Raw genomic sequence first — 13,061 nt, 5'->3', positions numbered from 1 at the left:
GAGATGGAGTCTCACCAACTTTTTGTCCGGGCTGGCCTCAAACAATAGGATCCTCTTGATCTCTACCTCAGAGATCAAACTGTGAAATGCTTTATCAAAGAATGAAAATAGTGGAATATAAAAGCAACACTGTGGTTAACTCCCTTAAAAAAGGCTGATCCAAAAATACAACAGTAATTACAAGAGTAGTTTTTGTAGTAAGTCTGCCACAACCAGTATCTTGGTTTAAATGTTCACTTGCTGTCATCTAACCTTTCTAGTGGCAAAACTTTGAAATAGGTGAATGAAAATCTGCTCAGAAAACATAACGAAAAAGAATCACCAACTGAATACCCATAATGATTTTGTACTTAATCACTTCTAGCTTTAAAGGTGCATCATAATCTAGTTCTACCAGTCTACCCTTTCTTTCTACTGGTCACATTAGAAGAGTCACAGTATAGTCTGGCCACTTTGAAATTCCCTCAGGCTCACCTTCAGTGTGGGTACCCAAATGTACTGCACTCTTCGCATCTCCTATGACTTCTGACAGGGGCCTGATAGGGGCCTGTTCAGGATTTTGGCTATTCTGAACCGCAAAACTAGCATCTCATTATAAGCCCTTCTAGTCTTTAACTTCAGTGATCTAGCTCTCTTTCTAGCTATCTCTCTTTCTCTTTCTTTTTTCTATTATTTAAGACCTTTATTAACAGGTGCTTGCAGTTTGGTCTAGCTCTTTGAACAGTAGAAAATTCTACCTTACTGGTCAAGTTTCATACCTGTGTAAGAAACCACTTTCACAAGTTCCACATAAAAAACAACATTAAAGTTAAATCTCATGTGAATTATTTTCTGTCAGTCCTGATAAGGAAAATATTACTTTTAGCTAGGGCATATGACAGGCAACATTAATGCTTTTTGACTGGTTTTTAGACTAGTTTTTGAAACAGAGTCTATCTGTCTATATATATTTTTTGCATTACTAGGAGGATTTGAACTCAGGGCTTCACAGTTGTTAGGCAGGTGTTCTACTGTTTAGCCACACCTCCAGTCCACATATAATTTTCTTAATTCAGTAACAAACATTAACACTTCCTCAAAAATTTAAATGGGATATTGCCTTATTTTTAGTCACAATTTCTGTTGAGAACACCTTTTGCACACAAGAAATAATTCTTAAGGTTTTAAAAGAGTAAGGATTTCTAGAACTTGTTTATTTGTAACTTGTCTTATACATAGGTATAGATAAAAACAGATTATTTTACTTTTGGGAGTATAGACATTTTTACTATGTTGATTCTACCAATCCATGAGCATGGAAGAGCTCTCCACTTTCTATAGTCTTCCTCAGTCTCTTTCTTCAGAAGTTTATAATTTTCCTTGTAAAGGTCGTTCACATCCTTTGTTAGGTTTACACCTAGGTATTTGATTTTTTTTGAAGCTATTGTAAATGGAACTGTTTTCATATATTCTTTTTCAGTTTGTTCATTATTAGTGTATAGAAATGCTAATGACTTTTCTATGTTGATTTTATATCCTGATTATTTTAAAATGTAAACAAACAGGTAAAAGTTATATAAGACCTTGAATCCTTCAAATATTATCATGGGCAAAAATGAAAAGAATGGTCCCTAATACTTCACGATAGATTAAATTGAATCACAGGTAAGATTTATCATTTGTTTATGCTTTATTTCTTCTTCACTCACAATTTACTTTTATATTGACTACCTCCAGGAGGTATTACCCAAAAACACTTAGACTTCAACTGAAGAGTGTAATACCAGGAAAGGGTAATGTCTAAACATTTTCCTGTGAGGTTTAAATTCATTTAGTGGCCCCAATGAATTTCTTTCTTCTTCTTCTTCTTGTTTTTTTTTCTTGGAGTGTTGGAGATTGGACCCAGGACTTTGTGCATGCTAGGCAAGCACTCTATTACTGAGCTATAGTCCCCCATCTCTGAAAATAACAAGAGCAAAATGGACTGAAGATGTGACTCAAGCAGTAGAGCACCTGCTTTGCAAGCATGAAGCCATGAGTTCAAACCACAGTCCCACAATAAAAAAGAAAATAATAAAGAACAAGGAAATTGGCCTAGAGCCACAATAAAAAGTACTTTTTTTCCCCAAAACACAATAGTTTAAATAATTTAAATTGGTAATAACATCTAGTAAAACTGAAATTTTCATGGGTTGAATCTCATAGTTGATAGGTAAAACTAGTTTAAAAAGCACTCAAATACCAAGAAATCTGTTAACTGATATTAGGCAAGTATCCTTTTTTGCAATCTCAGTATGAGAGGAAAGGAAGGCAAGAGTAAAAAGACTTCCCTCTACCCACAACGGTAAGTAACCTAAATCTATTTGATAGGTAAAGGAAAATTTTAATTTAATGGAAATAAATTTGAGACACAGGTAATTATACATTGTTTTCAGACTATAATAAAAATGAGTTTTTCTATGAAAATACTGATCATTTTTATATTATGATTAAGAGGCTGAAGGAAAATAAATCCTCAATATTTGAACAGAAAAAATGCTTGCTAAAAAAGACAATCTTCTAAGATGATGTTATTAATTATAATTAAGAATTCATAGACAATGTTGAGCATGAAAGAGTCAGTCTCATAACCAGTAACAAAGTGTTGTTACAATACAGAGGAAGGAAGAAAGAAATATGTGAGGATCAAAATTTATCACTTACCTCATGATTCAGCTCTGCTATCTGATCTTTCAGTTCCCTAATATACTGGTTAGAATCAGACTTGTTAAGCTGTCCTTGAAGCTTTCCTTCTTCTTTCTGTTTTGTGACAATACATCAAAGCAAAAAGAGAGACAATTTTCATAGGATGTACTCAAACATTTCAAAATACAGGACAGCCTAAATATACATCCTTTAGATAAATTCTGATGCAATCCATCCTTAAACTATTGCTGAAAAATAATTCATAATGACTTAAACTGACTATTTCTAAGTAATTCTTATATATACACACATACACAATTTACAAAATGTACCACTGGAGGGAGTCTTAGAAATCAATAATCAAACAAGGCCCTCTGATGAAAATACTACCCTAAAATTTCAAGGCCATGTACTTAGTTATCTTGTCAAGCAGATATCTGTTTATTCAAACCATAAGCAACTCAATACTAAGTGAAGACGCTGTTGAGACTTCCACAGCTACACTGGGCATGTGCTTTAGCAGAAACAGAAAACAAGAGAAATTACTCTAATAAGGGGAAAACACTTGTATCTGTTGTTTAATTAGTTCAGGAATGTGTACTGGGAATCCTACATACAGCTGATCAAGAGGTGCTCCTTAGTCCTATGAGTTGGTTTCTGAAGAGTGTTGAGCCCATTCTCCAGGGATACAGATTGGGAAAGGGTGGGGGAGGGAGAGAGGAGGATCTGCCTTTTTCTTGTACCATGCTAAAACAAAGTGACTTTTAAAGATAATGGGCTCACTGAAGAGTGAAAACAGATTTTTTGATAGCTCTAGTTTATAATTAAGAAGCCATGTGCCGATACTTAAAATGTTTAGAAGCTCTTATCTTGAGACAACTGCCAAAACTACTAAATAATTCCTGATACCATGAGAGTATGAACTTACATTTTAACTGGTCAACCATTCAGTTTCCTTCCATGGAGACAACTATTCTTAACAATTTTTTTTTTGTGTGGGTCTTTCCAGGATAGTCTGTACATATATAATAAAATGCACTTCGTATACACCTGTTTTTACCCATAGAATACAAACTATACATGCTGTTCTGCACTTTACTATTATCTCTCAATGGCACAACCTGAAGGTCATTCAATACCTGTACATATCCAGCAAATGACATTGTGATTTTAGAAAGCTTTAAACTATCTGTTACTTTAGTGCTATCTGAATATTTATAGGTTTTTAAAAAGCATGTTTTAAAAGCATGTCTTAGGTCTTATACTTTGAGGGTAAAGAGCTGCAGGAAAGAGCATTTTCCAATGCAGAGATCCCTCCTATTATCTTTCAAAATCACAGTAAGACATTTCCTTTCGACATCTGATTACAGCCAAGTCCACTCTCCACTTTCTTCCTACATACATCCTTGGCAGGAAGAAGAAATAACTAGAACTTCTCCAGTAACAGAATGGCTAGTTACCCTGTACATTCAGGGCACCAGTCCCACAGGATAACTCTTCTGAACTAACTGACAGTGACCTTGATGATATCCTTACCAATTTTAGACGGTTGTACAAATTTGTTCATCAAGTTATTCTTATATACCCTCTTATGTTTTCTTTTGGCAACTTGTCTTAAAAAAATCTTATACTGGAATATGGCCTGATGAACTGGTTCAGTATAACTATTTGTACAGATATAAAAGCAAGACTATAGCTTCTATAGGCTTTATACTTTTTTTTCTTACCTATTTGGGCACAAATACCAGATACAAATATGCTAAACTTGTTAAATTTATTCAAAAGATTTTTTTTATGATTTTCAGCCATAAGCCTGTGTTTAAGAAAAATAAATTCTTTTAAAATTTAGTTAGAAATCTTAATTTGGCCTTAATGGCAGGCAGGAATAACAGTTACTAAAGTTGGAATCCTAACAAACCTCTCTGAAACCTTCTCAAGTTTCTTCATTTAAATGAGGTAATAGGTTTACTATGTAAATTAATTTGAATATGATTTCTGTCATTTGTGATCAAAATAATATCTAGCATACTTGAGCACCTATGAGCCCTTCTCACTTCAGGCTCTCCCCACTGGAATCAAGCCCTAATGACTACAGCATCTTCATATGTTCATAATTCCAAAGCATCTGAACTGGTATAACTAGGTGGCATCCTGTCAAAAACTCCTATTTTTTTCTTTCTTTTTTCTGTAGTGCTTAATTCTCTTGTGGAGCAAGATGGTATTTATACTGTGTCAGGATTTGCTCTAAGCCCTTTACACATAATCATTACAACAACCCTGTGTGGTAGATTCTATTATTATTATTCCTACTCCATAGGTGAAGAAACTTAAATGAAACGGAGTGAATTGTTTGTGTAAGGGTCATAGAGACAGTTGATATCTTTTTACTCTCGTTTACAGCATTCTGAATATAAGCATCAATGAAGCAAACAGGAGTATAGGAGAATGATGCAAAGATTCAAGCAAATTAACTTTTTAGGATTTGTTATAGAAGCCCATGTTTTTGCTTAAGTATGTATTTTAGCCCTTGCTGATTTAAATATGAATTACAATAGGTAAGGCATTAGAGCTGAAATGGTTCAGCCCCTTGCATTTATAGCCCTAAGCTAATGAGATAATGACCCATATTATCAATTTATAGTAGTGTAGTAGTACTTGCATATAATGTATCTGCATTTTATTTTTAATCATTCTGCTTTTTAAATGAAATATTTCAAAGGAACAGAACAACAGAATTTGGCTGTGGATATAGCTTAGTAGTATATGCCAGGCTCACTTGCCTGGCATTCATGAAGCCTGGGTTTGGTTCCCTAGCACCCTCTACCCTCTCAAGAACATTAGAACAATAGAAGACTAGTGAACTCATTACTAAGTTTCAGTCTGTTTCATGACTATCTCATCTTAAGGTTTTCCTTGGCTGCAGACTTACTCAACCTCAGTTCTGTACATCATCAAAGTGAAAAAGGTGTGAGAGCGGATTTAAGTGAGTGAAACAGGAAAGAAGAATGTAGCAAGGAGAGAAAAAAATATGAGGGAGGGTATTCATTGATATAAAGTAAATGAAACTATTATAGAAAGAATTCTCCAAATCCTATATGTCATAAGAAATGGCAGCAGCAGCTAAGTAAATATACTTCTAAAGGGGACTAGTTTGATGAGGATCACTCATTTAGATATGTTCAGCTGTCCTTTTGATAATTTTTTGGTTGTTCTTGTCTAATTTTGGCATACTATATTCACTTCCTAAGTAAAAAGTGAAATCCACTACTAGGAAGATGTGGTGTAACACAAAATTATCAGGACAGGTAAGATGAGAGTCCAAGGTCAACTCCACTATAAAGAAGTCCAAGAGGGCAGACAGAATTTGGGTTTGAAAGGCTGTGGAATGACCAGCAATTGTAAATCATGTCATTTTTTCCTACAGGGAAACTTGAAATGAAAAAAAATTCTGACAAAACAGGGTTCATTAAATCTGATTTCACAAAAAGCAACCAAGTGACTCCAAAGGGTATAGTTAAAAAAACCAAAAAACCAACTTTGTTATAACACTTTAATTTCTTGGGGAAAAGGTAGTATTTGATGAGTAAGAGGGTAGCCAAGAAACTTTACAATAAAAAGGGGGGGAATGCTTTTAATCTAAAAAAAAAATTCATGTTCTTTGAACTTTTTTTTTTGTTTCTTGAGACAGTGGACTCACTATGAGCCTAGGCTGGCTTCAAACTCACAATCTAGGTTCCTAAGTGCTAAGATCACAGAAGTGTGCCAAGAACGTCCAACTGCTGAACTTCTACTTACTGAAGAAAAAGTCAGAATTTTAAGAGTAAGAAACTTTATATAGTTGGTTAAGTCCAATTGTTTCAATGGTCCTTTTTAGATTTAAATGTAACTTTATAAAAGATGTTGAGTTTTAACTGCAAAGGTTTTATATGCAAAAAGACTACGATGCCCCATTATGCCAGTGTTTCTGGGGAGATCACACACACACACACACACACACACACACGCACACACACACACACCAGACACGCACGCACACAAGCACACACACGTACACATACATACACGCACACACAGACACATACACATGCAATAATTTTTAATGCATGCTCTGTAAACTCAGGAAAGAGTGTGATTAAACTGTTCTAGGCTCTGGCAATAACCCTGAAGAAAACAATGATTACCTCAGCACACTTGTCACACATCAGTGGCATACTAGTATGACAGATACACTGATTAGAAAACTCTGCACGGGATAGTTCTGATTCACTTGTTTGCCTTAAGGAGAAATGGCTGATATTTCAAAAACAGAAGTAACAAGTGAGATGTCCTGAATGGTATTTAATTAAGAATGTATAAATTACCTTTTATGTACAAGTCTGTGACTTTTATACTCTATTAACAGGCTCTTATTTAAATATGCTAACTCAGAGAGCCTTTTAACAAAGATCCTGTAAGTATAAAACGAATGTTTTTAAAGTATCAAAAACATACTGAAGAACTACTCTATTCTAAGAAGCAAATATCAATTTAATTTAGTTTCTGAGACAGCTCATTCAATTATCTATGTTTAAGTTTTTTCCCAACTATTTTTATTGCTTTCTATGTTCAAAGGGTCCACAACATGCTTATGATAAGCAGGTGGGGAAATGTCAGCTACACTAATAAATTTACCAGAAATGAGCATTTTTTTAAGCTGCTGATTGCCAGTTAGCTGGTTTCTTAATTAAAACTAATTGGTGAATTTAAGAAAAAGAGACTCAATATATCAATTTTGGTATTCTGCACTTTCATTGAAGAGACCATAAATATATACCTCTTGCCACATTGTAAGTGAAACTTTATATTAAGAGAGTGTAAGGCATAGATGCACATTTTACTTTTGAGTGTATTTTTGAGAAATTATGTTAACAATTAATTATGATGTCTATAATAAGGATTCATATTAAAGAAGTTTTTTATATAAAGTTCTTAATCAAAAGGTCAATAATAGCTCAGTTAATGACATGTATGCATGTGAAAGTACAATACAATAAAGTATAACAGTACATTACTTTCAAATACATCAAAAAAATAAGATGGCAAGAATGGCAAACAGATGAGTATCTGACAAGCAAACAAAAATATTAATAGTGGCCAGGTGAGGCAGCTCAGCCGCCAGTGACTCAGGAAGTAGAGATGGGGAGATCAGCCTAGCAAAAAGTTAGTAACAACACCATCTCAGCAACACCAAAAAAGCTGGGCGTGGCTGGGTGCTGGTGGCTCACGCCTGTAATCCTAGCTGTTCAGGAGGCAAAGATGAGGAGGACTGTGGTTCAAAGTCAGCCTGGGGAAGTAGTCCGTGATGAGACCCTATCTTGAAAAGACTCATCACAAAAAATGGCTGGTGGAGTAGCTCAAGGTGTACGCCCTGAGTTCAAACCCCAGTACCGCAAAAAAAAAAAAAAAAAACCAAAAACAAAAGCTGGGCATGATGGTGTATGCCTGTTGTACAAGCTACATGAGAGCCATACGATGGAAGACCAAGGTCCAGGCCAATCTGGGCATAAATTCAAGACCACACCTGAAAAATAACTAAAGCAAATAAAGGCTGGGGGCATGACTGAAGTGGTAGAGCGCACCTCTCTAACAAGCGTTAGGTTCCGAGTTCAAACCCAGCAGAGTTGAAAAAAAAATAATAGTGAATGGAGGCAATGCATTTATGGGTGTTCATGATACAACATTTCAACTTTCATATGTTTGAACATCTTCATAAAATACTGGAAGGAAAAATTACGAATACAAACCAATGTACTCCCTCTTTCCTCCCATCACCTGCTAAAAACTAAGTACTGCTCCACACTGTACTTCATTTATATGTAATAAAAAAGATACATTTTCTAAAGAGTACCTAGTTGTTCTTCATTTAAACCTTTCTTTCAAACTCTGCATGGAGGCACATGGCTATAATCCCAGCACTCGGGAGGCAGAGGCAGAAGGACTGCTAATTGAGGACAGCCTGGGCTACATATAGAGATCCTGTCTCAGGAAACAAACAACCTTTTGAATGCTGGGGATCTGCCTCAGTGATGGAGCACCTGCCTAGTATGTGACAGGACCTGGCATGGATCCCCAGCACCAAAAACCAAACCCAACCAAACCAAAACAAAATCCAACAAAAAACTACCTTTTGTTCTAGGAATACTATGTTATTTACACTTTACTAGAACCTTAATCTGAAAAGATATATTTGAAAGTGTTTATTATATTGTTCTTGGTAATGCTATGTGAGTATTTTAATAAGATTCATATGAAATTTACTCTAAAAAAAGGAGAGTAACATAGGTGATGTATCCTTTCTCCAGAATATTTGGGACAAGTGCTTTGAATTTCAGATTATTTTTGGATTTTGGAACATTTGCATATACATGAGATATTTTGAGGATGATACCTAAGTCTAAAGATAAAAATTCATTTATTTATTGTTTTGGTGGGACTGGAGTTTGAACTCAGGGATTTGTGCTTGCAAAGCATGTGCTCTACCACTTGAGCCACATCTCTAGTCCATTTTGCTTTGATTATTTTGGAGGTGGGGTCTTGCTAACTGTTTGCCTGGGTTGGTCTTGAACCAAGATCCTCCCATTCTCAGCCTATCAAGTATCTAGGATTACAGATGTGAGCTGCTGGTGCCCAACCTCATGTTTTATATATTCTTTATTCACATATGCTCAAAGTAATTTTATGTGATATTTTAGAGTACCTGCATTTGACTTCAACTGTAAGGTCATCATGGTCAGGTGTGGAATTTTCTACTTATGACATCATGTCAATTTCAAAAACTTTCATATTATGGAGCATTCTGAATTTTCAGATTAGATGTTCAATGTAACCGTAAGGCCCAGAGTAAGAAGCTATACCACATAACTTCCAGCAAAAGTTTTGAAAGTCACAATATTTGAAACACCACCGAGCCAACTGATTGCTACAAACCAGGTATGATTATCCTGTTTGGTGTTTGGTTTAGACCTTACCAATCACATCTTACCTACTGTGTTAGGATGTGATGATTCCAATTCTATTGACATTACATAATAGAGGACAGGTAACAACTACAAAATATACTGCAAAATACTGTAGTGAGGAACTGTAACTCAGCCTACCCTAAAATTATATTTTAGGGGAGAGGAGCATAGCTCACTGATTAAAGCACTTTCTTGGCATGTGTAAGGCCCTGGGTTCAGTTCCCAGAACTAAACATTTTTTAAAATATTCTGTCTTAATGAAGTCCTAATTTATTTGACTTAGTCATACAAGTTGAGCTTTCCTAGTTCGAAAAATCTGAAATCCAAAATGCTCCAAAATCTGAAACTTTGAACACCAACATATCACGAGTGGAAAATTCCACCACTGACTTCATGTGATTCTGCATAAGGAATACCAATCTTGCACATGGATATAAAGCTTATCTGTTATCCATTTAACATAATGAGGAAAACCTCTTGAGGGTGGAAATGACAAGAAGGTAGGGCCTACAGAATCACAGTTAGTGGTAAGTTGGAGCCCAAATGAAACATTCTTGAAGCAAATTCTGCTTCTAAACTTTTCAGTTATGTGAGACAATAAATCCTCTTTTATTACTTAAGCCAGTTTAAGTTGGATTTTATGTTACCTGCAATAAAAATATACTAAATTAATACTCCTAAGTATACCTAAATATTCTAAAAAATATGTCTTAGCAAATTAATACAATAACATAAACATATAATCTAGGTAATATTTAAAACAGTGATTCCTGAAGATGATTATAGAGTAGTGTCATTGAGAGTTGTATAATCATACATACTTAGAAAGTCCACTCCTTATCTCCTGAATTAATTCTAAATGTCTTGGATGGGGGCTCAAAAAATGAGTATGCTTTGAAAGTTACACAAGAGGCAATCTTGACTACGACTGAAATATACTGGTTTCAACCAACTTTGAAAATTAGTAATTTTAAATACTCATTCAAAATTCTCTTATATGCCATTAACATATATAAAAATATTGTTATTAAATTCCTAATAGATAATCTTATCCTCAAGTATTATTCTCAAGTATTTCAAGTATTATCCCAGTTTAATTTCATTATAGGGTTTATTTTACTTTTACATATAACAAAGAGATAAATATTTCAACTACCGTCACCATGGTAAATGACCAAAACTCATAAACTTATTTACCAACAGTCTTCACATTTCCAGAGTGAATATATTTAAAAACAAAAATAGAGGAAAACTGTCAAGGGCTCTTAATTTCATTTCTTTCAATTCTGCTATCAGTTTCACTTCACATTATTTCCATGTTAGTTTCAGCTGGTCAGTTCCCTGTCTTCAGAGGTTAGCTCAATTTTGAACTCTAATCCCTTTCTTGGTTAACCCAGCTCTCAAACAGAAAATATTACTTTAAAGTTTGGTAATGTGTGATGAGGAACTAAATAAAATATGTAGGACCTGAGAAGATTCCACACATATGACCTCTATGAGTAAAAACTAAGAACTGTTTTAAAGAATAAAGAAACAACAAAGACTTGCAGAGTAGCAAAATAATTCTTTAAACACCCGAAATCATCAATATCTGAAGATATGACAATAAATGAGAAATGTTCCATTTTCTAACCCATTTATTTAGGTGATGATTGACATGGTTAAAAAAAAGTGATGTTCCCTAATATAACACACCAACGTGTATAGAGGAATAAGGTGCAATGATTCTGGTATTCAACTACATGAACTGAACTGTTTGTTAATGACCTTTAACTATATACATTCACCTATTTTAGCTCCTAATCATAGGAAGCTGCGATCAGTGGAAGGCTAAGGAAGAGACAGAGTGTGTCTTGGCTGTGTCATATCACATATTCTATTAGTTTATTGAAAAATCAACCAACACGATGCTTCGGTCCACAGGAAAATATAGAATGAATATGTATTTATGCAGTGTGTGCAAGGTCACAGTAGAAATAGAGGTACATTTACCTACATCCAATTGTCTCTAAGTCACCATTTAAAAAGTTGAACAATTAAATAAGATGTTTAAGAGAAAATGAGGGAAATAGAACTAAGATTATAAACAACATGTTTTTACATGTTATAGGGCACTAAAATCAAGATGAACATGCAGTTAAGTTATTCTGAACAACTGTTTTGGAAAAGTGGGGTTTAGTACTAAAATGTATTGGGGAGGTAAGAAAAAGAAAAGACAGGAATCTCAGACTTGCTTAAATGGACAAACTTAGGTTTATTTTTTAAGAAAATTATAATGGGCATGCCTAAAAGGCCATTCTTGTTAATTTCTTTATCTGTTTTTAATGTTGGTTATAACTTACCCTAACTTGCCACAGAGGACACTGTTTAAGACAGGATTATAGCTGATTTTAAAAGCTGTGTTTCAAGCTATAGTTTTTTTTTTGTTTTTAAATACGCTACATGATCAGATAATGTGCCTATAAGTTTTTGAGAATTTAACCAGTTAGCAACTAGTTAATGTATTTGATGCAATAGCTGAGGTAGCAGAAAGGACCCTAGACCAGGAGGTAAATATAAAAGGATCTAGTATTTTATTTACACATGGCTAAATTTCCCCACCTTATTAGTTTTCAATTTTCAAATCTATAAAAGAGCTGAGATAATAGTACAATGACACCCACATGCGTTTCAGCTGTATTCAATATTTTGCAACATTAGCTTTTGTTCTTTCCCTATACGTGTATATATCTGTGTATACACAGATGCTTTCCTGAACCACTTGAATATAAACTGCAGATATATATATATGCATATATATATATTATTTTACTACCATATACTTCAGCATACATCTTCTAGGAGTAAGGAACTATTCTATATAACCAAATGCCATTATATCTAAATTAACAGTAAATCATTGAATATATCACTGAATATTCAAATTTCCCCAAAAGGACTCAAAATGTTGTGCTACTGCCTAAAATCAAATCATGGTTACATCTGGCTACTCATATCTTTTTACTCTCTTAATTTACAATGGTACCTCTGCATTTTTTATTTTTCATGACACTACTAACTTTTTTTTTCATTACTGGGCTTGAATTCAGGTCTCTACTACCTGAGCACCTCCAATCCTTTTCCGTAAAGGAATATTTAAGTTCTCCTCCATTCCTGGAGATACTGTAATGCCAGGGTGCTGTACAGAATTGATGGAACCAAGCTCCTATATAACTTCCCTGCTCCAAATTCATTTAGTATATTGTCATAGCATAGAGGACATATCAGATAGTAAACTGATAAGAATAGATACTACACTTGATCTTAGCCAAAAGGATGAGAAGTGATCACTCTGTTATTTTTATCATTTGTCTCTTTGAAAAAATATTCTACAGAACAGGCAATGACTCTAAATTCTCA

The 13,061-nt window shown here is 34.4% G+C and overlaps 1 protein-coding gene and 1 non-coding gene across 8 annotated transcripts in view; both read right to left on the bottom strand.

The window, feature by feature from the left end:
- Nucleotides 1-13,061, bottom strand: part of Evi5 (ecotropic viral integration site 5) — a 195,695-nt gene that overhangs the window by 31,425 nt on the left and 151,209 nt on the right. For all 7 annotated transcript variants that reach the window (XM_074076472.1, XM_074076468.1, XM_074076471.1 and 4 more), the window contains one exon: nt 2,683-2,778. In XM_074076472.1, the coding sequence (XP_073932573.1) occupies nt 2,683-2,778 (96 nt within the window). The remainder of the gene's footprint in view (nt 1-2,682; nt 2,779-13,061) is intronic.
- LOC141424363 (U2 spliceosomal RNA) lies at nt 12,800-12,989 on the bottom strand. Its single transcript, XR_012449309.1, has one exon. It is a non-coding gene; the product is annotated as a U2 spliceosomal RNA (small nuclear RNA).

Source organism: Castor canadensis, chromosome 6 (genome assembly GCF_047511655.1).
Source record: "Castor canadensis chromosome 6, mCasCan1.hap1v2, whole genome shotgun sequence".
NCBI classification, from domain to species: Eukaryota; Metazoa; Chordata; class Mammalia; order Rodentia; family Castoridae; genus Castor; species Castor canadensis.
The sequence above is the reverse complement of the archived record's forward strand: the minus strand, read 5'-3'. Positions and strand labels throughout refer to the sequence as shown.